The sequence below is a fragment of the Rhinatrema bivittatum genome, chromosome 17, assembly GCF_901001135.1.
Source record: "Rhinatrema bivittatum chromosome 17, aRhiBiv1.1, whole genome shotgun sequence".
Taxonomy (NCBI): Eukaryota; Metazoa; Chordata; class Amphibia; order Gymnophiona; family Rhinatrematidae; genus Rhinatrema; species Rhinatrema bivittatum.
The window spans coordinates 28,924,153-28,951,236 of NC_042631.1; the positions used below are offsets into that span (position 1 = coordinate 28,924,153).

Genomic DNA, 27,084 nt, shown 5'->3' on the forward strand with positions numbered 1-27,084 from the left:
TCAGAGAAGGAAGGGTCTTTCGGCCCATTCTCGACTTATAGTGGGTCAACAGCTGTCTTCACAGTTCCTGCTTCCACATGGAAACGTTGCAGTCCAACATTGCTTCAGTTCGAAGCTGAAGATTCCTAGCTTCGCAGGATCTACCTGCAGCATATCTACACATCGGCATTTGGAATGACTGCACAGGTTCCTGCGATTCACTGTTCTGATTAGGCATTACCAGTTTCGAGCACTGCCATTTGGCCTGGCTCCTGCTCCGAGGACTATCTCCATGGTAATGGTGGTAGTAGCAGCCCAGCTGCGGAGGGAAGGTTTGTTGGTTTATCCCTATCTCGACGACTGGTTGCTTCGGGCGACATCAGAGTCCCTTTGCCGTTCGGCTGTCGTCCGAGTGCCGCATCAGTTGCAAGAGCTCAAGTGGGTTGTCCACCTTTCCAAGAGTCATCTGGTCCCATCTCATTCTTTGGAGTTTCTGGAAGCATGGTTCGGCACGTGGCAGGGCAGAGTGTTCCTTATGGTAGTTCGCATTTTTCACCTCCAAGGGCCAGATTCGAGTCTTGCTGTCCAATCATCTTCCCTGAGTTTGGGATTATCTCAGACTCCTAGGCTCAATGCCTCCTACTCTACAGTTGGTTCCGTGGTCCTTTGCTCTCATACGTCCGTTGAGTTGCTCTATCGGTGGACTCCTGTCTCCAAGCACTGTCATTTACCCCTGCCTTTTGCGAATTTGGAGAGGTCCAGTCTCAGTTGGTGGTACTCTTGGTCCCCTTGAGCCACAGGATCCCCTTGGTAGTACACGAGTACACAGTAGTTCCCATGGATGACGTTATCTCCCGGTTGGGGAGCAGTCTGTCTGTGGAAGTCTGTGCAGGGTCAATGGTCCCAGAAGATATCTCAGGGGTTCATCAGTCACCTAGAGGCCAGAGCGGTACGTCTAGCGCTGCAAGCATTTGGCCCGCTGATTCATGGGAAATCGGTCAGGGTGTTGTCACACAATGCAGACACAGTGGCTTATATCAATCGCCTAAGAGGAGCCAAGAGCTGAAGGTTCAACAGTTGGTCCGCTAGGTGGAGCGACGCCTGATAATTATTGTGGCATCTCATATAGCCGGGGTAGACAAGGTTCACACAGACTTTCTAAATCATCAACGTCTCAATCCCGGAATGTGGGACTTAGCTGGGGAGGCTTTCAGATTGTTTGCTATACATGGGACATGCCCAGTATGGATCTGTTGGCGGCTTTTCTGATTTGTGCGCCACAGAGAGGCAGGACCGGAAGGTGAGGCCGCTCTTGTTCTTCCCTGGCCAAGAAACATTCTTCTGTATGTCTTTCCACCTTGGTCATTGTTTGGCAAGGTACTCAGGAGAAAAGCACTTCACGCCTCGAATGTGCTCTTTGGGGGCCCGTGAATGGCTAAGACTGTCCATGGTTTGCGGATCTACGCACTTTGCAGGCGGTGGAGGTCCTGCGGTTTCAGTATCTTCCAAACCTTCTGTTTTCAGAGGCACGTCTGTTTCAACTGGGCGAATCGATTTGTCTCGCAACTTGGTTTTGAGAGGCAGCATCTGAGGAATAAGGGTTCTTCGGATGTGGTGGTGACAACGCCTTTCAGATCTTGCATGTCATCAACTCCTCTTTCTTGTGCCCATGTGTGGAAAGTTTGTGAAGCTTGGTGTGTAGGTCATGGGGTTCTTCCTGTCCGGGCGTCGATGACTTATATTTTATATATTTGTTTTCTCCAAGTTGGTCTATCCAAGGGATTATCGTCTAGCTCGTTAAGAGTGCAGGTGGCAGCCCCTGGCTGTTTGCGCTGTTCAATCAGTGGAGTGCCTTTAAGCTCACACCTGGATGTCACTCCTTTTTCCCAGGGGGGCTAAGCACGTCCGTACTCCAGTCAGGCGTCCATGTTCTTCCTGGAATCTGAACTTAGTGCTCACTGCTATGTGGGCGGCACATTTTGAGCCCCTGAATCGAGCGACCTTGAAGGATTTCACATTAACTGTCATTTTCTTCCCTGAGGTTTTGTGATTCAGGAGTTTCCTTACGGAAGGTTTCTACCTTTCGTACAATGGTTGTTTCGGTTTTTCATTTGATTCAATCGGTGCAGTTCCCGTTGTTTGCAGACGTGGACCGGTCAGTTCTTTTTTTTTTTTTTTCCTAAGGAATTACGGGGGCTGGTTATTCGTAGAACCTTGTTGCAATATCTTGAGGTGAAGATCATTTTTTCATATGTCAGATCCTCTCTTTGTTTTATGGAGTAGTTCAAACGGTAATATTGCATCTGAGGCCACACTTGCACACTGGTTGACGGAAGTTGTAAGTGCCGCGTACTTGTTATATGGTAAACTCTCTCCGATGGGACTCCGAGCTAATTCTACTGGGTCGCAGGTGGAGTCCTGGGCGTTGTGCCATCAGGTCTCTCCGCAAGACATTTGTAGCACTGCTATGTGGAAGTCTGTGCATTCCTTTGCGAGACTTTACCGACAGGATGCCCAGGACCTGGGATCAAAAGCATTTGGAGTAGCAGTACTTCACGCGGGCCTCTCCGGGTCCCACCCCAGGTAAGGCGAGCTCTGGTACATCCCAGGAGTCTGGACTGATCCGGGTACATACAGGGAAAGGAAAATTAGTTTCTTACCTGATAATTTTCGTTCCTGTAGTACCACGGATCAGTCCAGAGTCCCGCCTGTCAGCGACATGGAAGTAAGGGAGAGTCCGCACGGTACTACTTGATTTCATTTTCTTTTCGGATCTGCACAAATTGTACTGCATTGTCCTAAAGTTGTTCTACAGATTCAGTTCCTAGGAAGGTGTAGTGAACCAGTTGGTTCTGCTTTCCTTCTTACAGTGTTATTGTACATAGTTGAGAGGGTTTTGGGAATCCATTCTGCTTTGACATTACGTAATACTGCCGGACTGTAGGTTGCACCATGCTATATATAGGTGGAGTTTGTTTTGAAAACTGCTCTGTCTCCATCTGCTAGAGGAGGGGCAAAACCCAGGAGTCTGGTGTGATACGTGGTACTACAGGAACGAAAATTATCAGGTAAGAAACTAATTTTCCTTTCACTTTGCAGCCCATCATTGCCTATCTTCCCTCTCCCTACACTCTTCTCATGAGCGCATTTATGTATAAAGCTTTGTATACTTTGTTGTGCGGACTCTATGTGATGCTTTCATAGCACTGTTCAATTATTTCCTTAATAAACAGAAATAATTGCGAATAAAGACTCGTGGTGCTGTTGCCCCATTTCATATCTCTTCTTTTTTTGCCTTGTGTCCAAGCTACACCAATCTTCTTTTCCTTACCTTCTTTCTATTCCACATAAATATAGGGTGGTCCATTTTACCTGGGAAAATGGTTTTTCAAAACTGCCCTCTATGTTCATAGAGTGACTGTGGATTAATAAGACCCTGAAATGAACTGTACGACCTTCATCATGTTTTGTTTTGGGTTTTTTTTATAATGATATTTGTCATATGACAGAGTTTTCCCTCCATGTTTAACAGATCCTTCTATACCAGGCGCATTCTATTGGACACAAGTGGCAACTGACAGCATATCCCTCAACTGGAGTGAACCTGAAAACATGACCGGAGCACAGTATTCTTTTAATATCACTTATACCTCTCCACAAGGGGCTTCTGTGCTCCAGAGTAATATCTCTTCTGCCAACTTGACGAATCTTACAGCTGGAACCAATTACACAATAACAGTGGTGACTGTTGGGGCTCTTGGATATCAGAGTTTACCTGCGAGCATATCCCTATACACAAGTAAGTGATTTCTCTGCATGTGATTCACTTTCTTCTTTCATAAAATCCACGTTCAGTCTTAGCATATCAAAGAGCTCACACAGTGGAATACCTGCCTCGATGGGATGGGGAATTGCACTTAATTCTGAGTGAGGATTGATGCCATTGTTTGTGAAAGTAGTGAACACCTAGATAGATCTGGAAATTCTGTATCCCAGCCCACCCAAGAGACAGTAAATTGCAATTATTAATGGCATCACTAGTTCAGAATTCCTCTGGATCCTGTGAAGTCAACCATCGTTGTGCACTGTCAAGTAAAGTTTAAATGGGCTACGCACATAAATGTTGGGGTTTACATGCGTGGGCCGGGCATCTGTGCGCTCCGCACGCATTTTTCAATGGGCCCGGCCACACGCGTAAACCCTGGTATGCACCGAAGTGCAGGGCCTCTCCAAGGGGGGTGGGTGGGCAGAGTCTGAGAGGAGCGGGGCTAGCTTGGGATGGGATAGTGCTATTCGACGCTGTCCCGGGGAAGCGTTTGCCGCAAAGAGTATTTCTGCTTCAGAGGAGCAGTAAGTACTAAAATAAAATATTTGGGAATAGTTAGGTTAGGTTTAGAGGGCAGGGATGACAGGGAAGGGAAGGGAAGAGGGGCTAGGGACATGTCTGAGAATAATTGGATGTACTTTTGATATTGTACACAGTTGCAATGAAGCCCATTACCAGTTATGGTGCTAGTGGCTTTCCAAACTATTGTATATTTGACCATGATTTTTTTTTTTTTACTATTTTTCAGAACCTAATAAGAAAGATGTTGGCAATATAATAGTTATTGCCAATAATAACTCTGTAAACTCTTTGCAAGTCTTCTGGACACAACCACCCGGGAATGTGGAAACCTATGTAATCACCCTTCAAGGAGCTGTAAACACTACCCAGAAGAGCACATCAGCAGGAAACGTGACTTTCCCAGGCCTACTGCCTGGCAGGAATTACAGCGTCACAATAACAACCATCAGTGGTGATCAAAATCAGACGTCCGATCCAGTGATTAATGCAACATGTAAGTCAGTATTAACATTTAAAGGGTAAATTTTCAGAGTCTGGCAGAACCAAAGTTATGCACCTAGATTGGCTAAACCCATATTGTGGGTGACTTCTATGGGTGAAATGGTGCTTTCCCTGCATGAATGGGCATTTCAAAAGCTTATTTATTTATTTAATTGTAAATAAATAAATAAATAAATTTTGAAAGCTGTGTGCCTCATGTACTTTTACCTGCATAGGGAAGGGCACTCCAGTGGGTGCAGCTTGGGTGGAACTGGGACATACATGAAGCTTTTTTATTGTAAAAAATAGTGAGTGAATAAATTCTCTAGGCAAAATACATGCACTAAATAGCAGGTATAACTGTATGCGCGTAGATTTGCTGGGACAATTTTTAAAATGGAGTTTGCTTGCAAGTCTGCCTTAAAAATTGGTAGAACTTGGGCGCACATTTACCAGCAAACTTCTGCAGGATGCTACAGAGTTACTGCCAGGTATATTTTTAGATGTTGAAAAGTGCACGCCTACTTTTACATCATGCATAGTTTTAGCCTCATGGCTGGGATTTTGTAGGACATTTCAGAGGCGTATTTGAAATGCATGCACATTTCCTTTTTAGTATTCTAGGTGTGTAGCTAACGTAAACGAGACAGCTTGAAGTATATTGTACTTTTTTTTTTGCATTATAACCCAGTCTTCATACACTGATTGTGTGGACTATTTCTGATGTCTTTAAAGAACACGTGTACTTTGTCAGCTGCTTTTATAAAAATTTACCCTTACAAATTTTCTGTAATTTATTCATTCTGGATATCTTTAATAAGATTCATATTTGCTGTATCATTTAGTGTACCCATTGATATTGATCAACATATTAATCTATATTAAGGATATATACTATTACTAACAGTTTTAGGCTGGGGTAATTGGCACTTAGTAGCCATGCTTACTAGCCTTTCTTCAATGTTGCTAGGACTATGTACACCGCTTCTCTCAACTCATTATATTAGCTACCACGAGGATAGCACTCTCCCGGTCACAAATACAGTTCTCCATATTTATTACCAGGGTTTCTTTACAAACCCCAGAGAACCTTGTTCAAGTGTCTATCACTCACAGAGGCTGTTTTTGTCCAGGTCTAGTCACACCAAATTGCTTCACTGGTGTTCCCCTTTCAGAATCCACACTTACCTTGTAGCAATGGAGCTTCGCCTTTCCAGCCCAGTGTACAGCCTTCAACGCTCAGCCTATCCCCAGCAATCTTTTTTAAACTGCCGAGGACCATTCCAGGTCTTCAGGGGCTGGGCTGTGTCCCAGGCTTTACATGTCTGAAGCTGCCTCACTTTATATTGTGCTGCAGCCTCACTTAGCAGGGTGCCAGCCTTGGACTGGGGTAGACCCGTCATGTGCCTTTTTTTGGCTCTGACAGCTCCCTCTGTGCTTCCGTATAACTCTGAAGCCTACAAATGCATTCACTTTGCAGCTCATGATTGCCTATCTTCTCTCTCCCTACACTCTTCTCATGAGCGCATTTATGTATAAAGCTTTGTATACTTTGTTACACAGGCCTCTATAGTGAAGCTTTCATTGCACTGTTCAATTATTTCCTTAATAAACAGAAATAATTGCGAATAAAGACTCGTGGTGCTGTTGCCCCATTTCATATCTTTATTTTTTTTTGCCTTGTGTCCAGGCCACACCAATCTTCTCTCTCTTCCACATAAATATAGGGTGGTCCCTTTTACCTGGGAAAATGTTTTTTGAGACCTGCCCTCTATGTGCAAAGAGTGTGGATTAATGAGACCCCGAAAGGAACTGTTCAATCTTCATCATGTTTTTTTGGTTTTTTTTATAATATTTGTCGCATGACAGAGTTTTCCCTCTGTTTAACAGATCCTTCTAAACCGGGCACATTAAATTTGATACAAGTGGGAACTGACAGCATGTCCCTCAACTGGAGTGAACCTGAAAACATGACCCAAGGACTATATTTTTTTAATATCATTTATACCTCTCCGTCACGGGCTTCTGTGTTTCAAAGCAATACCTCTTCTGCCAACCTGACGAATCTTACAGCTGGAACCAAGTACACAATAACAGTGGTGACTGTTGGGGCTCTTGGATATCAGAGTTTGCCTGTGAACATAACTCGATACACAAGTAAGTGATTTCTCTGCATATGATTCACGTACTTCTTTCATAAAATCCACGATCAGTCTTAGCATATCAAAGAGCTCACACAGTGGAATCCCCACCTTGATGGGATGGGGAATTGAACATAATTCTGAGTGAGGATTAATGCCGTTATTTGTGAAAGTAGTGACCACCTAGATAGATCTGGAAATTCTCTATCCCAGCCCACCCAAGGAACCGTAAGTTGCAATTATTAATGGCATCATTAGTTCAGAATTCCTCTGGATCCTGTGAACTCAAGCCTCGCTGTGCTCTTTATATTTGGGTGAAAAAGAACCTTGAGGGTTCAGACTACAGTGTAAATGCTGGAGGGTAATGGGAACCGTGTCAGTATAAGGCCTTCTCTCTAGTACATAATCCCATGCAATAGGCTTCTGAGTGTTAAATCTGCTTTATATCAGTTCTGTCCTTTTATATGTATGCTTTTCCTTGTTTTACCTTTACATAATTGATTATAAATAGGCTCAAATTTTCCAGTGATTGAAAGATATGTCCGAGAATAATTGGATGTACTTTTGATATTAGTACACAGGTGCAATGAAGCCCATAACCAGTTATGGTGCTAGTGGTTTTCCAAACTATTGTATATTTGACCCTGATTTTTTTTTTCTTTTTCTCAGTACCTAAAAAGATAGATGTTGGCAATATAACAGTTATTGCCAATAATAATTCTGTAAACTCTTTGCAAGTCTCCTGGACACAACCACCCGGGAATGTGGAAACCTATGTAATCACCCTTCAAGGAGCTGTAAACACTGCCCAGAACAGCACATCAGCAGGAAATGTGACTTTCCAAGGCCTACTGCCTGGCAGGAATTACAGCGTCACAATAACAACCATTAGTGGTAATCAAAATCAGACGTCAGATCCAGTGATTAATGCAACATGTAAGTCAGTATTAACATTTAAAGGGTAAATTATCAGAGTCTGGCAAAACCAAAGTTATGCACCTAGATTGGCTAAACCCATATTGTGGGTGACTTTCAAAGGGACTTCTGTGGGTGAAATGGTGCTTTACCTGCAGAAATGGCCATTTCAAAAGCTGTGCGACTCATCTACGTATAAAACTATTTATTTATTTATTTATTGATTTGTTTATTTTTAATTTTTATATACCGACATTCTTGTATAATATAAAAATCATTCCGGTTTACATTAAAACAGGAGATGCAGGAAAAAAGTTACCTTTGTCAAATACATTTAACATTAATAACAATGAAAATTGTTAACAAGGGATAACAACTATGAAAAAAGAGAAAGGTAAAGAAAAGTGGAAGAAACATGGAAGTTAAAAAGAAAAAAACGAAAAAAGGTAGCACCAAGGGTTGCACGAAGGGGTGCACAAAGGGGAGTGCCAGGTGGAATGCATGTAGTTTTACACGCATAGAGGAGGGGCATTCCACTGGGTGCAGCTTGGGTGGAACTGGGACACATATATGAAGCTTTTTTTATTGTAAAAAATAGTGTGTGAGTAAATTCTCTAGGCAAAACTACAAGCACTAAATAGCAGGTATAACTGTTTGCACGTAGATTTGCTGGGATAATTTTTAAAGTGGAGTTTGCTCGCAAGTCCACCTTAAATAGGTATAAGTGTGTGTACATTTACCTGCAAACTTCTGCAGGATGCTCATGTCTGGGATTTTGTAGGACATTTCGGAGGCGTATATGAAAGGTATGCATGCATATTTCCTTTATAGTATTCTAGGTGTGTAGGTAACGTAAACGCTGTGCTTTTGTGCGAGGCAGCTTGAAGTATGTGTGTACTTTTTTTTTTTTGCATAATAAGCCAGTCTTCATACACAGATTGGGGCAGATTTTCCAAGGGTTACGCGCATAACCCCGAAAACCTGCTCCTGTGCGCGCCGAGCCTATTTTGCATAGGCTCGATGACGTGCCTATGTCCCGGGGCTTTGAAAAAGGAGCGGGAAGGGGGGCGGGGTCATGGGCATGGCGCCGGTCTGGGTGTGGTCTGGGGATGGGACCGAGGCCTCCGGCACAGCGGCTGTGCCGAGGAATGGTGCATTGGCATCCGGCCAGCAGGCGTAAATAATTGAAACAAAGTGGGATGGGATTTAGGTAGGGCTGGGAGGTGGGTTAGATAGGGGAAGGGAGGGGAAGGTGGGGGAGAGCGGAAGAAAAGTTCCCTCTAAAGCTGCTCCGATTTCGGAGCGGCCTTGGGGGGAATGGGGAAGCGATCGGGGCTCCCCTTGGGATCGGCGCGTGCAAGGTGCACAAGTGTGCACCCCGTTGCGCGCGACAACCCCAGATTTTATAACATACTTGCGGCGGCGCGCATGTTATAAAATCGGGTGTACATTTGTGCGCACTGGGTAGCGCACACAAATGTACCCCGCACACGCAGATTTTAAAATCTGCCCTATTGTGTGGCTGATTTGTTATGTCTTTGAAGAACACGTGTACTTTGTCAGCTGCTTTTTTAAAAATGTACCCTTACATATTTTCTGTAATTGATTCTTTCTGCATCTCTTTAATAAGATTCATATTTGCTGTATCATTTAGTGTACACGTTGATATTGATCAACGTATTAATCTATATTAAGGTTGTATACTATTACTATCAGTTTTAGGCTGGGGTAATTGGCACTTAGTAGCCATGCTTACTAGCCTTTCTTCAATGTTGCTAGGACTATGTACACCGCTTCTCTGAACTCGTTATATTAGCTACCACGAGGATAGCACTCTCCCGGTCACAAACACAGTTCTCCATATTTATTGCCAGGGTTTCTTTACAAATCCCACAGAACCTTGTTCAAGTGTCTTTTACTCACAGAAGCTGTTTTTGTCCAGGTCTAGTCACAACAAATTGCTTCACTGGTGTTCCCCTTCCAGAATCCACACTTACCTTGTAGCAATGGAGCTTCGCCTTTCCAGCCCAGTGTACAGCCTTCAACGCTCAGCCTTTCCCCAGCAATCTTTTTTAAACTGCCGAGGACCATTCCAGGTCTTCAGGGGCTGGGCTGTGTCCCAGGCTTTACATGTCTGAAGCTGCCTCACTTTATATTGTGCTGCAGCCTCACTTAGCAGGGTGCCAGCCTTGGACTGGGGTAGACCAGTCATGTGCCTTTTTTTGGCTCTGACAGCTCCCTCTGTGCTTCCGTATAACTCTGAAGCCTACAAATGCATTCACTTTGCAGCTCATGATTGCCTATCTTCTCTCTCCCTACACTCTTCTCATGAGCGCATTTATGTATAAAGCTTTGTGTACTTTGTTGTGCGGCCTCTATAGTGAAGATTTCATTGCACTGTTCAATTATTTCCTTAATAAACAGAAATAATTGCGAATAAAGACTCGTGGTGCTGTTGCCCCATTTCATATCTTTATTTTTTTTTTGCCTTGTGTCCAGGCCACACCAATCTTCTCTCTCTTCCACATAAATATAGGGTGGTCCCTTTTACCTGGGAAAATGTTTTTTGAGAACTGCCCTCTATGTGCAAAGAGTATGGATTAATGAGACCCCGAAAGGAACTGTTCAATCTTCATCATGTTTTTTTTTATAATATTTGTCGCATGACAGAGTTTTCCCTCTGTTTAACAGATCCTTCTAAACCGGGCACATTAAATTTGATACAAGTGGCAACTGACAGCATATCCCTCAACTGGAGTGAACCTGAAAACATGACCCAAGGACTATATTTTTTTAATATCATTTATACCTCTCCGTCACGGGCTTCTGTGTTTCAAAGCAATACCTCTTCTGCCAACCTGACGAATCTTACAGCTGGAACCAAGTACACAATAACAGTGGTGACTGTTGGGGCTCTTGGATATCAGAGTTTGCCTGTGAACATAACTCGATACACAAGTAAGTGATTTCTCTGCATATGATTCACATACTTCTTTCATAAAATCCACAATCAGTCTTAGCATATCAAAGAGAGAGCTCACACAGTGGAATCCCCACCTTGATGGGATGGGGAATTGAACATAATTCTGAGTGAGGATTAATGCCGTTATTTGTGAAAGTAGTGACCACCTAGATAGATCTGGAAATTCTCTATCCCAGCCCACCCAAGGAACTATAAGTTGCAATTATTAATGGCATCATTAGTTAAGATTTCGTCTGGATCCTGTGAACTCAAGCCTCGCTGTGCTCTTTATATTTGGGTGAAAAAGAACAGTTGAGGGTTCAGACTACAGTGTAAATGCTGGAGGGTAATGGGAACCGTGTCAGTATAAGGTCTTCTAGGCCTTCTCTTCAGTACATAATCCCATGCGATGGGCTTCTGAGTGTTAAATCTGCTTTATATCAGTTCTGTCCTTTTATATGTATGCTTTTCCTTGTTTTACCTTTACATAATTGATTATAATAGGCTCAAATTTTCCAGTGATTGAAAGATATGTCCGAGAATAATTGGATGCACTTTTGATATTAGTACACAGGTGCAATGAAGCCCATGACCAGTTATGGTGCTAGTGGCTTTCCAAACTATTGTATATTTGACCCTGATTTTTTTTTTTCTTTTTCTCAGTACCTAAAAAGATAGATGTTGGCAATATAACAGTTATTGCCAATAATAATTCTGTAAACTCTTTGCAAGTCTCCTGGACACAACCACCCGGGAATGTGGAAACCTATGTAATCACCCTTCAAGGAGCTGTAAACACTGCCCAGAACAGCACATCAGCAGGAAACGTGACTTTCCAAGGCCTACTGCCTGGCAGGAAGTACAGCGTCACAATAACAACCATTAGTGGTAATCAAAATCAGACGTCAGATCCAGTGATTAATGCAACATGTAAGTCAGTATTAACATTTAAAGGGTAAATTTTCAGAGTCTGGCAAAACCAAAGTTATGCACCTAGATTGGCTAAACCCATATTGTGGGTGACTTTCAAAGAGACTTCTGTGGGTGAAATGTTACTTTAGCTGCAGAAATGGCTATTTAAAAAGCTGTGCGACTCATACAGGCATAAAATTATATATATCCATACAGCATGCATGTACTTTTACGTGCATAGGGTTGAGGCATTCCAGGGGGTTTAGTTTGGGTGGAACTAGGACACATGCAAGCTTTCTTATTTTTAAAAAGTGGATCAGTAAATTCTCTTGGCAAAACTACATGTACTAAATAGCAGTTATTACTGTGTGCACATAGATTTGCCTGGATAATTTTCCAAGTGCGGTTTGCATGCAAATCTACGTTAAAAATTGGTGAAACTTTTGTGCATGTTTGCTCACTAACTTCTGCTCGATACAACAGAGTTACTCCCAGCTATATTTTCAGATGTTCAAAAGTGCACACCTACTTTCACAGCTTGCACAGTTGTAGCCTCATGACTGGCGTTTCAGAGGGTGTTTCGGAAGTGGATTTGAAAAGTATGCCTGTACATTTCATTTTTAGTATTTAGATGTGTAGCTAACATATGCTCTGTGTGGTTGTGTGAAACAGCTTCGAGTTCATGTGTGAGGCAACTTCAAGTACATGTGAACATGCACGCAACTTACTCCTGCTCAGAAGCAGGAGCAAAAGGCTCCTTAATTGGAGTGGACTGGGAGGGAACTGGAGAAGGCCCCGATGTGTCGCAGCACATATTTGTAGATCTCTACCCCCCCCCCCCCCCCCTTGCGTGCGCTGACCCGGCATTGTATAACACGCACACGCCCTTAACTTCTGAAAATCTACCCCTTTATGCCCATATTTAAGCACCTAAGTGGGTCATTCATCAAAACACGGTGGGCCGTTATCATGTGCGTTAGGGCATTATCGCATGCAAGGACTACTGCATCGCGACTTTAACATTTAAATGAGGGAAAGGGGGGAGGGGTTTGGGAAGGGTTGAAAAATATTTTGATGCCGGTACCGCCGTGGTCAATTTAATGTTTTGCACATTATCGCCGGGAGTAGACCGGAAATCACACCACTGTTTGCAGTGGCGCTATGGGGGCGATAGTATGCGGCATAGCTACAACCGTGGCGGGCGAAAACTTACCAATGCGATGCAGCCTGGTGCACATCATCTCCTCCCCCGCCACTTTTCTGGCCGTGGATCATCATTCTGCTATATTTATAACGGAATGATGAATCTAGGCCTAAATTAGGCACCAGATTTAAGTAAGTACATTTTCAAAACATAAGTTCCTTAAATTTATACCTATTATTCACTCCCTTAACTTTAAGTGTCTGGTAGGTGCCTAGTGCTGGATAAGAACAGTGAGAGGGTAATTTCATCGCCCTGACATGATGCCCATCTTGCCCCATCCCTTTAATTTTTAGGTTCAAAATTTAGGAAAACTGTCATCTAAAGAGAGGTGCTCAGATAAGGAAGTTTTTAATTTGCCAAGTCTCAGCACATAACTCCCTAACTTAAGTACCTAGGTCAGGGCTGGCCAACAGGAGGCACAGACAGGCTGGGTTTTTTAGTATACGCGCATAGGGCCAGATTCTAAAACGTATGCATGGGCGTAGATTTGTGCGTGCAACCCGGCGCGCAAAAATCTATGCCCGATTTTATAATATGCGCACGCAGCCTGCGCGCATGTTATAAAATCCAGGGTCAGCGCGCGCAAGGGGGTGCACACTTGTGCACCTTGCGTGCGCCGAGCCCTTGGGGAGCCCCGATGGCTTTCCACGTTCCTTCCGAGGCCTTTGAGGGAACTTTTTTTTCGATTTTCCCCCCTCCCCACCTTACTTTATTTCTTACGCCTGACCGAGGCAGGTGTATCTTGCGCGCGCCGGCTGGCTGCAACGAAGGAGGCCTCGGGACATATGTGCGTGCCAGGGCTTGCACGCACCGCCGAGCCTATGCAAAATAGGCTCGGCGCGCGCAGGGGCAGATTTTCTCAGGTTATGCGCATATGTTACACGCGTAACCTTTGAAAATCTGCTCCATAGGGAATTTTCAAAAGATGCGTGCATGAAAAATAGCACGCACGTGCGAGTGTACAAAAGCACAGATGCGAGTATATGGGATTTAAAAAGCAAAAAAGGGGCGTGCCGGGGGTGTGTGTCCAACATTTACACACATAAGCTATTTTATAACCTGCAAAAGTGACTCTCATAAGTCTCATTTGCATATATTTACTCCTGCTGAATATCTGGTGTAAGTGATTGTAAATATGTCAAAAGTGAAAAAAAGACGACTGGGGGGGGGGGGGGGGTCTTCAGGCTGGTCTTTGCAAGCTGTGGTTGGACTGGGCTAACTGGTAGACTAATCAGTAATACTGGTAATTTCATTGCTGCGTGCATGTTATAAAATCCCCTGACCTCTGGATGTAAAAGCTGATTTACAGGGGTAAATGCAAATAAATAACGCACGTAAAATCTATCCGTGTATCCCTTTAAAATTTGAAGTACAATATGCAGGTATATCACTTGCACTTACTTCTAACTGCTCATGAGAAGAGCACAAATGTACACCCGATTTTACAAGACGCGCGCCACCACAAGTATGTTATAAAATCTGGGGTTGGTGGAAACTTTTAAGTTTCCTTAGGAAATGTTGACATCGATAAGGAAACAGGTTTGTAGGGGAAAGTGATTTGGGGTGGAGAGAGCAGAACGGTGAGGGCTAGGAGAGGAGCACATGCAGGATCAAATAAGGTTGATCTAGTTATTCATTGATTGGTTGCAAATTTTGTTTTGTTAAATTTATTGATAACATTTTTGTTTGTTATAAATGAGGAGCTCATTACTTTGTTGTGCAGCCTCTATAGTGAAGCTTTCATTGTACTGTTCAATTATTTCCTTAATAAACAGAAATAATTTTGAATAAAGACTCGTGCTGCTGTCGCCCCGTTTCATATCTTCTTTTTTTTTTGTCTTGTGTCCAAGCTACACCAGTTTTCTTTTCCTTCTCTCTCTTCCTCAAAAATATAAGGTGGTCCCTTTTACCTGGGAAAATGGTTTTTGAAAATTGCCCTCTATGTGCAAAGAGTGACTGTGGATTAATGGGACCCCGATATGAACTGTATGACCTTCATCTTTTTTTTTTTTTTTTAATAATATTTGTCAAATGACAGAGTTTTCTCTCCATATTTATCAGATCCTTCTAAACCGGGTGCATTAAATTTGACACAAGTGGGAACTAACAGCATGTCCCTCAGCTGGAGTGAACCTGTAAACATGACCCGAGGACTATATTCTTTTAATATCACTTATACCCCTCCATCATGGGCTTCTGTGCCTCTCAGTAATACCTCTTCTGCCAACCTGACGAATCTTACAGCTGGAACCAAGTACACAATAACAGTGGTGACTGTTGGGGCTCTTGGATATCAGAGTTTACCTGTGAGCATATCCCTGTACACAAGTAAGTGATTTCTCCAAATTTAGTTCTTTCACTTTTAATTATATTTCAATAAATTCCTGTTATATGTAAGCATATAAAAGTACTCAACAACCACATTTACATCAAAACCTGGAAGAAGAATGGCTAAAGAGAAGTGAGCTTGAAACTAAAGATGAAAGGCTGAGAATTGCAGCACAAGACAGGGAGCAGCACACAAGATGATTCACAGGCGGCCTAGAATATAAAAATGATAAAACTTTAAAATGCAGGTTTTGCAAAGCAGAACTGGAAACGGTTACACATCTGGTTGCTGAGTGTGGCGTGCTGATATCAGAAGACCTGTATACAGAAAAGACAAACCAAGGGCCTCATTTACCAAGTCGCGTCAGGCCGTTTTTACCATGTGGTAAATGATCTAATGCCGAGGTAACGCGCAGTATTTAAAATACTGCAAGTTTTCCTGCCCCCCTGCAACACAAACATGCTAATGAGCTGATTAGCATGCAGATGCCTGGATTTCTTCCTGGACTGCAAAGTCTCCAATGACTCCTGTATTCGGTCGGTAAGCACAGCTGCCGCCTTCCAGCTGCACCGCCTGTGCCATCGTCGTCCTTTCTTTTTACGACCGTGCATTTGCAACAGTGATCCAGGCCTGCTTTATCTCCTCCTTGGACTACTGCAACTCGAACACCACCTTTAGCATAGTTTGAGCAGCTGTATTTTGAATGAGCTGAAGGCCAGAAAACACGACCACTTCAGCCCATGCCTCAGATCCTTACTCTTGTCTTCCCACATGCATATCCCAAGCCATGTTCAAAACCCTGGTCCTCACATTCAAGCCCTCAGAAGGCCCTAGCACCTCCTTATCTTGTACAACAGTCTCTACCCCCCATCCATCATCCCCAACTTCTGTGTTCACTCCCTTGAGCACACCTGGTTGTGCAAACCCCCCACGGTACTGAAACTCGCAACCACCAGGAAAAGAGCCTTCACAAGCTCAGCCTCCACTCTCAGGAACGCACTTCTATATGAAGTGAGATATGCCCCTAGTCTGCTCACATTCAGTAAAGTCCTAAAATCCTGGTTATTTATAAAAGCCTACTGCTTGCAGCCACCCACCTAAACTCCTGAAGAGATCTCTGCTGCCCCCTACCTGCCATCAGATTTCCGTATACCCTGCACTGCTTTTGAATTTTGAATTGTGCACTATAACCTGCTGCCCCAAGTTTGGTTTTTGTACTAGGGATGTTCATTCATTTTAAACAAAATAGATAATAGTAAAGAAATTGTCTAATTTGTCTTGTTTCAGGAGCAGCACGAAACGAAAGAAAAAAAAAGATGAAATTTCGTCAAAATTAGTATTTTGCGTTAGTGTACTCTAACTGAAAATGTTACCAATAAATTAAAAAGTGACAACTGGGGAGCAGTTCGTTAGCTAGAGGTCTGGTTTTGCATTCCCATTGGCTGTCTGCTTAGTTACTTGTTTGTGTTGCCAAGGTTGCAAGGTGCTGTTTGTGGGGGAATGGTCAGTGCCTGGTAAAAAGTGTAAACAAACAAGTGATATAATAATAGCACCAAGTTCTAGGACACTGGTTGGAGATGTGAATGGTGACTTGAGAGAGAGGTAGCCTGGTATGTACGGGGAGGGGGGGGGTGACTGGTGAGATTGGGGTGACAGGTAGGAGACAGACTGGTTGGGATGGTGACTGGTGAGAGAGAGGCAGTCTGTTTTATGTAGTGGGGGGGGGGTTACTGGTGAGATGGGAAGTGACTAGAGTGACTGTATGTGGTGACAGGTGGGAGAGAGTGGCAGCCTGGTGTATGTGAGGGGGGACTGGGGTAACAGGTTACCCCCTCCCCCCCACACACACACACCAGGCTGCCTCTCTCTCACCAATCACCACCCCAGCCAGTCTCTATCCCACTTGTTCCCCCATACATTCACCCCAGTCACTTCTCCTTTCTCCAGTCACCCCCCACCACTACCACCAAAACACACAGACATACACCAGGGGAATTCAAAGTATGCATGTCCCAAAATGCCAGGGCCTCTTCCCTAAAATACAAAGGGATTCAAAATATGCATTTGCATTAAATGCTTTTGCTTTTGCTGACTAGAACTTGATGCTATTATTATATCACTTGTTTGTTTACACTCGTTACCAGGCACTGACCATTCCCCCACAAACAGCACCTTGCAACCTTGGCAGCACAAACAAGTAAACAAGGAGACAGCCACTGGGAATGCAGAACCAGACCTCTAGCTAACGAACTGTTCCTCAAGTGACTTATCGGTAACATTTTCAGTTAGCGTGCACTAACTCCGAAATTAGGGAAACCCGAAATAAACACTCATGAACCATTTTAAAAACAAAATCAAACAGATAATAACCTGAAACAGCACACCCCTTGTTATTGATCTACATATGGAAACCCACAATTATCGTTTACTGTTATTTGTTCCTGTTTATGTGTTACTTGTTCCCACTGTATGTGCTGCTTTTTGAGGATCAGATCCTGTTCCAAGCTGACAAGTTGTAATTTCAGGTTTCTGTCACACGCTTTGAACTCTCTTGGTGGAAAAGTGTGAAAATAAATAAACGAGGATTAGTTAATCGAAGTCAGTAACTTCCTAGTTAGCATGTGAGAAGCCTAGACACTGGTTGCCCATAGTTGAGAGAACAAGATATAAATTGCTGACTCTGACCTTCTTCTGTTCTGTGAGGGCCAATGGCCCAAAATATATATCCAGTAAATCAACTTGGTCTACACCAGGATGAGGGCTTAGATCTTCCCAGGGTTTACTCTTGGTGTTATCTCAGTGATACAGCTTTAAGACTAACCATTGTTTGAAATGGATATTTACAGCTACAGCATTGCAGGCTTGGAAATGGTTAGGGGTGAATTGAAATATTTTAAAATTCCAGAAATTAGACAAGGGCCATTTTGTTCCCTTTCAAAGATCATTGAGTGAGGTTGTATGACTCCGATAATTGTAGATATTGCAGCTGTCCTGGGGAAAGAAGGATGGGAGTGTAGTGTGATGTCTAGGCAGGAGCTTAGTTGGAAGAGGGAATGGTAGACACTGAAACGTGTCTTTGTGTCTTTCAGCTTGTTTGTATTATGAATGTGAGCATGTAAACCACTTTTGTTGTTGTAATTGTATATGTGATATATAAATTGTATAAATAAAATGTTTTTCAGAAAGGGGAGGTTTTCAAGCTTCCTTGGGAGCTATTTTCCTTCCCTTTCAGCAGAACGGATAACCTCAGCAGGATAAGAGTCCACTAAATTAAATAAAGCCATATGAACACGTTGGTAGCAATTAGTACAGGTACCATACAGCATAGGTGTCTGCTGGTTAAGGCAATAGCCCCTGCTGTGGACGTGTGCCATGGAAGGTTCTATTCATCATAAGCCATGGTAGCTGGAGGAATGATTCTAGTATATAAAGTATCTGCCTGTAGCACCTATGTTAACTCAACTTGCAAAGACTCAAATTCCACCTTGGTTGGCTGAGCCATGCATCTTTCCATCGAGGACCATAGAACTGGATGATGATTGTGATCCATTTCTGTGAAGTGCTTTGGTTAGAGATTCTATATTAAAAAAAAAATCAATAGTATCATCATTTATAAATATTAAATGAACATCATATTGTCAGTGCCTCGGTAATTGCTAAAGTATATTTTCCCTTCCATTGAACATTTCTGTATTTACCTTTTCTACAGCTGACTAATAGACTCATTTTTTTCAGGCGATTGTAGGAAACATTTGCGATTAGTTGGCTATGGTTTTGTTATGGTACATAAGATGCAACTAATAGATGACAAATTATGGTAGTGACCACTCAAACCCACTACACATTTGATTTTAATTTTTATATCGTTTCTCAGAACCTGAAAAAATACCTGCTGGTAATATAACAGTTATTGCCAAAAATAACTCTGTAAATGCTCTGCAAGTCTCCTGGACACAGCCCCCTGGGAATGTGGAAACCTATGTGATCGCCCTTCAAGGAGCTGTAAATTCTACCCAAATCAGCAAATCAGCAGGAAACGTGACTTTCCAAGGCCTACTGCCTGGCAGGAATTACAGCGTCACAATAACAACCATTAGTGGTGATCAAAATCAGACGTCAGATTCAGTGATTAATGCAACATGTAAGTACATAGTAGAATTTGTATATTTCCTGTATAGTTTAAGTACTTGAGAGGCTGAAATTGTTTGTTGAAAATATTTTAATCAATATTGGAATAAATAATATAGAACTATAAATTTCCAGTTCTACTGTAAGGACTTTACTCAGGTATATTTGTCATTATTACATTACAGCACAGTTTATGTTGCAGTTGGGGCATGAAATTTCAGATCGCTAACCCACTTATGAGAACCGGCAGTTTGAAGCTGGTGAATGACTCTCTGATACTGCTCCAGTGGTCTGTGGAAGGCAGGAAGCTGGTTCCCTCAAGTGCCGCTGCTCCTGCTTCTTCCCCTTGCCTGTTGGTTAGGAATATTTAAACTGCTAACCCACAGGTAATACTTCATGCTACCTCTGCGGATGGCTCACCTTGGAGGTCTGGCACTATTTGCATTGCGAGGAGAAGGCAGGGGAAGAGAACAGAGGTTATAAGAGAGGTCAAATGTGAGAGAGATGAAGAAAAGGGAGAAGTAGAACAAATACCAGCATGTCTGTACAGCACTACAGACATGTTAATGGAATTAGTAGCAAATAGGAAGAGATACTGAGGTAATAAATGCAAGGGCAGGGAGAGAGAGAGCTTATGGGAAAGGGGGTGCTGAATCTCTGCAGGGAGGAAAATTTGGGGTAAATGCAGAAGAGGTATGAAGAGGAACACACATAAGATAGGCACAAGAAGTTACGGAAGGCAACAAGGGGGAAAAATAGTAATGGGAACACAATAACACATTAAGTGACGGCAGAAAAAGACCAACAGGCCCCTCCAGTCTATTCACACTGCTCAAGATACATCCAGTCCTTTTTGTCTTCCTCATTTGTACTCTGCCACCTTGGATAGCTGAGCTTATAAGATCCCCCACTGAGATTTCTCCATCTTTCCCATGTTTAGCCACGATACCAGCGTCGTCATGGCCTGAGCATCCATGATCCCTGGGCTCCATTAGGGTCTGCCAGACTGATCCAGTTGTGTGAGGGGTCTGTCTGGCAGCTACAGTACAATAGAAAGACAGGGTTAGGAAGAGTACAGGAAATATTTGAGAGAAAAGAAGCTGGACTACCCTGTTTTATTCAGCATCCCTTGTTGCTGAATGAAAAGTGCTTCAGTACCTGCATGGGGATATTTGACAGTATTATGTGTTGCAGAATTACTGTTTTGAGCTGACTTTTTTTTTTTCTCAGGTTGAGCCTATCTGCCGAGTTAAAACATTTATTTATTAAATTTTTTATGGCTAGTGCTGTTAAGACCTCAAGCTTCATGCCCTGGTTACAAGACTACAAGAGTTTTACATGTTGGGCCGGTCCCATGGCTCAGGCGATAAGAGTTGTGTGCCGCAGTATGGAGAATCCAGGTTCAGTCCCCACGGCCGTTGGGGGAACAGCAGCTGCCAGCCAACAAGTGGCGTTGACGTTGTATCTCAGTGGAGTCATGGGGTCTGCACTGAGATTGCCTGGTCATGCTGTCTGAGGAGGGTAGATAGGTAGAAGAAACTGGTGCCTGTTTTTTAAGGAGAATCTTCAGGGATTCAGAAATGCACTTCCTCAGTCTGTGCTCAGAAGTGAGGTGAGGCAGCAGAAGGGGGAGAAGAGGCATTTTTGGCACTGGGTAGGAGGGGGGGGGGCCTGTTTCTGGGAGGGGAAAAGAGAGAGTGGCCTATGGGGAAGAGGAGGAGGAGAGTAAGTTTAAAGGCTGCAGGAGAAGGGAAAAAGAGTAAGAAAGGGAAGAGTGAAGGGGAGTGAGAGGGTGGGAGGAAGACTGAGAATGAGGGGATGGAGGGAAGAAAGAGGGCTGTTGGGGGAGAGGCACAAGGACTGGCTCTGGGTGAGCTGGGAGGCAGGCAGGAGGTGTGATGTGTAGAAGGAAAGTAAGAGATATGTAGAGGGGTGTGCACTTGTCCAGGTATTCCCGCTGTTGTCCTTCCTCCCCCCTCCTCAAGAAAGGTGGAAAATGTATGGTGAATGCATTTTCTCCCTGGCAATTAAGTCCTGGAGCAATTTTAGAATCCACGAGAATATTACTTATCTCTTTTCTAACAAACTTATTTAATTTGTCTTCTTTTAAGTTCTAAGTTAACAGCAGACTTGCCCATGAAAATGCTTATTCTGATTATATCCAGGTTATGTGACTGTTCTGCATTCCATGTTTAACAGATCCTTCTAAACCGGGCGCGTTATATTTGGTAGCAGTGGGAACCGACAGCATGACCCTCGACTGGAGTGAACCTGAAAACATGACCCGAGGACTATATTATTTTAATATCACTTATACCCCTCCGTCAGCCACCTATGCGGTCCTCAGTAATGTTTCTTCTGTTAACCTTACGAATCTAATAGCTGGAACCAAGTACACCATGGTAGTGGTGACTGTTGGGAATCTTCAGTATCAAAGCTCATTTCAGAGCATGACTTCGTATACGAGTAAGTTATAGCTCTTTTTGTATGGTTCACTCTCTCCCCTCTCTTGTTCTCTTGGATTCCAGCCCGTACGTAATCTGTCTCTGTTCCGCTTGCTTTCATGGAGAGAGAGACGCCGGGGATCATTCATGTCCTACCCAGGAGTTTTCCCCTCCAGTGTAATCCCGTTTCCCCTGTCTAGCCCAGCCCTTCATAGTGGCAATCTGAGGGCTACAGACCCTTCAGGTTTCATCCACAAACCGGCACAAGTGCATTATTAATCCCACCAGTAGGTGGTGACATTGAGTGAGACAGCCAGGACTGCTGCCTTTCCAGCGGCTCTGAATGCCGCCTCTGTAGCATTCCCCACTCCCTGATCGGTTTTCCTGCACAGCAGGCAGCAGAGAGTGATGCCATCGCAATTGCTTTTCTTTGTATCGCCTTCATTAGCTCCCTAGCATGTGTTAGTGTATGAAAGAGCAAAGAGTCCTTACAGAAGAACACCTGCTGGAAAATGAAAAGGAGCAGCACAGGCTGCTCGGGGCTCTGGATCAGGATTAGACTGTATTGTTTGTGGAAGCAGTGATTTATGTACTTATTACTAATTTCATTAGACTGACTACATGCTCATTTGCCCTATAGCAGCTCAGTCTGCTCTGGGCACTGTAAATTGCAGTTATTTAATATCTATTTAAAATTACTTATCCTGCACATTCAAAAACTGTCCTCAGCGGATCACAGAATAACACACAATCAGCATCACATAAAAGGCAAAAGACTAAACAAAATATAAGTTATCTTAACACATATTCAAACTCAACTTCTTTTAAAGAATGATTTTTAAAGATGATATCGAAGATAAAACATCAGATGTCTGGGCCAAAGGTTTAGGAAAAACAATTAGCACTTAACTTTTTTCCTAAATGACAGATAACTGAGCTCTGCATGGACATCACATGGAAGGGAACTTCACAGTACAGGGCCTTACTCCGCCTCCTGTAGCCTAATTACCCCAAAATAAGGATCGCAAAGGGTGTGAGATGGCAAAAAATGTGAGAACCCTCACCATTATTGGCCTTCTGAATTCATGCAAGAACTTTGAACTGAATGTACTGGAATATAGGTAACCTGTGAAGATCTTTTAGACAGGGACTAATTTATCACAAGACCTTACACCAGTAATAAGCTGAGCTGCCATATTCTGCACAAGCTGAAATACTCAACAAAGATTTAAGAAGAGCTAAATACACGGAATTGCAATAATTGGCAGCTTCTGTACCTAACACCAGTGATTGGACAACAGTTCGAAAATCTGTGGTGGGCAGTAGGTATTTCAGCTGCCTTACCAAACAAAGGGCCTCATTTACCAACAGGTCGATACAGTAAAGTTCGCGGGAGACTCCTGGCGCTCGCACAGGCCAGTGTCCTGTGCGTGTGATTCAGTAAACTAAAATATTTAAATTAGGGCCAGAGGTAAAAAGAGGCGCTAGGGACACTAGCGCGTCCCTAGCGCCTCTTTTTGAACAGGAGCGGTGGCTGTCAGCGGGTTTGACAGCCGACGCTCGATTTTGCCGGCGTCGGTTCTCGAGCCTGCTGACAGCCACGGGTTCGGAAACCGGACGCCGGCAAAATTGAGCGTCCGGTTTTCAAGCTTCGGGCCGATTTCAATTTTTTTTTTTTTTAACTTTTTTTTAACTTTCGGGACCTCCGACTTAATATCGCCATGATATTAAGTCGGAGGGTGCACAGAAAAGCAGTTTTTACTGCTTTTCTGTGCACTTTCCCCGTGCCAGCAGAAATTAGCGCCTACCTTTTGGGTAGGCGCTAATTTCTGAAAGTAAAATGTGCGGCTTGGCTGCACATTTTACTTTCTGTATCTCGCGGGAATGACTAATAGGGCCATCAATATGCATTTGTATGTTGCGGGCACTATTAGTCTCGGGGGGATTGGACGCGCGTTTTCGATGCGCTATTACCCCTTACTGAATAAGGGGTAAAGCTAGCGCGTCCAAATGCAGGTTAACAGTGCGCTCCACCAACCTGTAAGGCTTTTCTCTCATTCTGTGTCTATGGGAAAAATGCGTGGTAAATGACCCCCAAAGTTTGTAAAAGTAAGATTTTGCAATAACTTTAATCTATTTTATGAGAGTCTTTTTGGAGACCAGATAAACTCTAAGATTACAAACTATTGTTAAGAGGTGAGGTGAAGTTCCTAACTTTCAGCTGAGTCAGATTATCTGGGGAATATGATCTATCTACCTATAAAACATCAGAGACCAATATTTAGTAAGCTGGCGAGTGGACAATTTATCAGGCTAAAGTTAATCAAATAACTTGTAGGGATGTGCATTTGTTTGAAACAAAAGTGTAAAACCTGATGAATGAGCATGTCTTTGTTTTGTTACAAGCAAAGCAAAAAATTTAAAGAAGATAAATGTGAATTTTTCATTTTCAGGAGATAGTGCGCCTTATTTCTCGAAAACATAGAAAATAAAAACCCCCAAAATGACCCAAAAAATCTCCAAAAACAAAAAAATGAAACCACAGTGAAAAGAATTAGTGTGCACACCCCATCTAACTTGTCTCGGGCATTCAGTGTGATTGAATATAACCGGTTATGCTTTAAAGCTAACTGGATGGAAAACTTGAGGCTTAATTGGCTATATTCAAAAGAATATAATCTGGGAAGTGGCACCATTTGGATTAAAAATAACAAACTGCGGTGAGGGGGTTGCAGCCCAATTCCCCCTCCCCCTGCCCAACATTGCACACATGGCCCTGTGAGGCTGAGTACCCCCCCCCCCCCCATCGCTCAAACCCCTCCGAAGTGCATAAAAAATTGTTGCTGGATTCACAGATTGCCCCCCCCCCCCCCTGTTTTTTAATCTTAATCGGGCTCCCTCCCCATCCTCCAGTTTTGTCACTCTCTCCCTTCCCAGACCTCCCCCCCCCCCACCCCCCGACCTCCAAAACCCCAGCTGAGAGCGAGGTATTCCCGTACCTGCTGCAGATCTAACAGCAGCGAGGGAAGCATAAACTCCCCAGCACCGCTGTCGGAACAAGCTTGCTCCTGAATTAGGGTTTTAGGGGCCCGGAGGAGGAAGAGGGGAAAGTGACCGAGGTGGAGAAGATTAGGAAGCTAAGACGAAAAAAAAATGGGAAAAGGGGCCCGACCTGTGAACCCAGCAAAGTTTTTGCTTTTTTAATGAACCTCTAAGGGTAATTTTCGGCTGGGAGAGAAGGGGGCAGCAGGACCGCATTGAAATATGAAGCGGTGCTGGAGAGAGTCATGCGAAACCCCCCCGAGGAAGAGGTTTATTCTTTGAAACACAGCCCGCGTAGGGGATATTTATTGGACCCTTGGGCATTATTGCTAGAAGCGCCTGCATCGTTTTGCCTAGACGGCCGCAAATAAGATAAGTCAGACTCCGCCGCAAACAAAGTCTTATGAAAGATAAGTTTTTAAATGCATATATAAAAACAGTTTAAAGATCTGGTTGCCTAAAAAACATGGTGTATGAGTGGTAACCATGATGAGACTGTGGCATACCGGTTCAAAATCATTACCCTGGTTGTCTGATTTGAATGTTCCCTTTGGGGTAGATTTTAAAAAGCATTTACTCGAGCAAAACTGGTTTTTGCTCGAGTAAATACACTTTACTCAAGTAAGTGGGCTTTTCAAAATTGCTACAATATATGCCATTGAATTGTCCATAGGATTTACTCAAGTAAGTGAACTTTACTCGAGTAAATAGCTTTTGAAAATTGCTACGATAGTATGTCACATTTACATGCGTAACTCCTTTGAAAATTACCCCCTTTCCGTGTGATAAATATTTAAGTTGGACGATTCAGTGTGGATTGCATTTTGTATCTTATGGGTGCCAGTATTAAGTAGTAACATAATGGGATTTTCTAAGCCATAATAGCTGGAGACATGTTTCTGATGTATAGAGGATCTGCCTGTATCTACTGTCTAAATCCACATTGCATTAAATCCAGGCACGAATAACTGACCTATCCATCCTTCCAATGTCAAAATACTGAGTACTATTGTAACTGGATAATAATAATTATGATCTGTATCTGTAAAATAATTTGGACAGAGATGCTACATAGAAAGCAGAGTAACATCATTGTAATTAAGTTAACATCATATTCTCAATGTCTGATTGGTGACATTACTGTATTTACCTCTGTATGGCTGATAAATAGGCTAATTTTTTCAGATAGCTGAAAGAAATGTCTGAGAGTAATTAGCTGCTCTTTTGATATCTTACACAAGGTACAATTCACACATGACCAGTTATGGCAATGACCTCCCAAAATTTTGCACACATTTGACCTAAATTTTTCTTTCTCAGAACCTGAAAGAATACCTGCTGACAATTTATCAGTTATTGCCAATAACAACTCTGTGAACTCTCTGCAAGTCTCCTGGACACAGCCCCCTGGGAATGTGGAAACCTATGTGATCACCCTTCAAGGAGCTGTAAACACTACCCAGAACAGCACATCAGCAGGAAACGTGACTTTCCCAGGCCTACTGCCTGGCAGGACTTACAGCGTCACAATAACAACCGTTAGTGGCGATTGCAGTCAGACATCAGCCCCAGTCATTAATGCAACATGTAAGTCATCAATAGTATCAAAACCATCACTGGGAAAACTGCCAGTCGGGCGAGAGGTGCTGTCAGTGCTCCCTCTTCCTACCACACCCTTCCCAGCGAGTGTACGAGTATTGTCCCAGGGGGCGTGAGAAATTTAAGGAAGGGGGGGTCATGTAGTGCATGCTCTGCCTCTCTTGCTGGTGCTCTCGTGCTCCTTGGCTTGTCTGTACTGCCCTGATTACGATTTATGGTTTTCATGGTTTTCCTGGGATTTCATTCAATTGATAGCCTTGCGCGCGCCGATCCAGGATTTTAGCGGCTACGCGCGTATCTACTAAAATCCCGCGTACTTTTGCTTGCGCCTGATGCGCCAGCAAAAGTACGCCAATTCGCGCGGTTTGAAAATCTACCCCTTAGAGAATAGCCACTGCCATTAGCAATGGTTACATGGAATAGACTTAGTTTTTGGGTAATTGCCAGGTTCTTATGACCTGGATTGGCCACTGTTGGAAACAGGATGCTGGGCTTGATGGACCCTTGGTCTGACCCAGTATGGCCTGTTCTTAATACATGATTCATGAATGTAGCATGCTTCATGATTGTACAACTTTATAGAGGCTGTTATTTTATTTAT

General features: G+C 43.4%; 1 protein-coding gene across 1 annotated transcript in view; it reads left to right on the forward strand.

Annotated features, from left to right (window-relative positions):
• Window positions 1-27,084, forward strand: part of LOC115079207 (receptor-type tyrosine-protein phosphatase eta-like) — a 164,984-nt gene that overhangs the window by 73,258 nt on the left and 64,642 nt on the right. Inside the window, exons 10-19 of the mRNA XM_029582465.1 lie at window positions 3,512-3,778; window positions 4,554-4,820; window positions 6,698-6,964; window positions 7,618-7,884; window positions 10,555-10,821; window positions 11,489-11,755; window positions 15,003-15,269; window positions 19,145-19,411; window positions 21,598-21,864; window positions 26,205-26,471. Coding sequence (XP_029438325.1) covers window positions 3,512-3,778; window positions 4,554-4,820; window positions 6,698-6,964; window positions 7,618-7,884; window positions 10,555-10,821; window positions 11,489-11,755; window positions 15,003-15,269; window positions 19,145-19,411; window positions 21,598-21,864; window positions 26,205-26,471 — 2,670 coding nt within the window. The remainder of the gene's footprint in view (window positions 1-3,511; window positions 3,779-4,553; window positions 4,821-6,697; window positions 6,965-7,617; window positions 7,885-10,554; window positions 10,822-11,488; window positions 11,756-15,002; window positions 15,270-19,144; window positions 19,412-21,597; window positions 21,865-26,204; window positions 26,472-27,084) is intronic.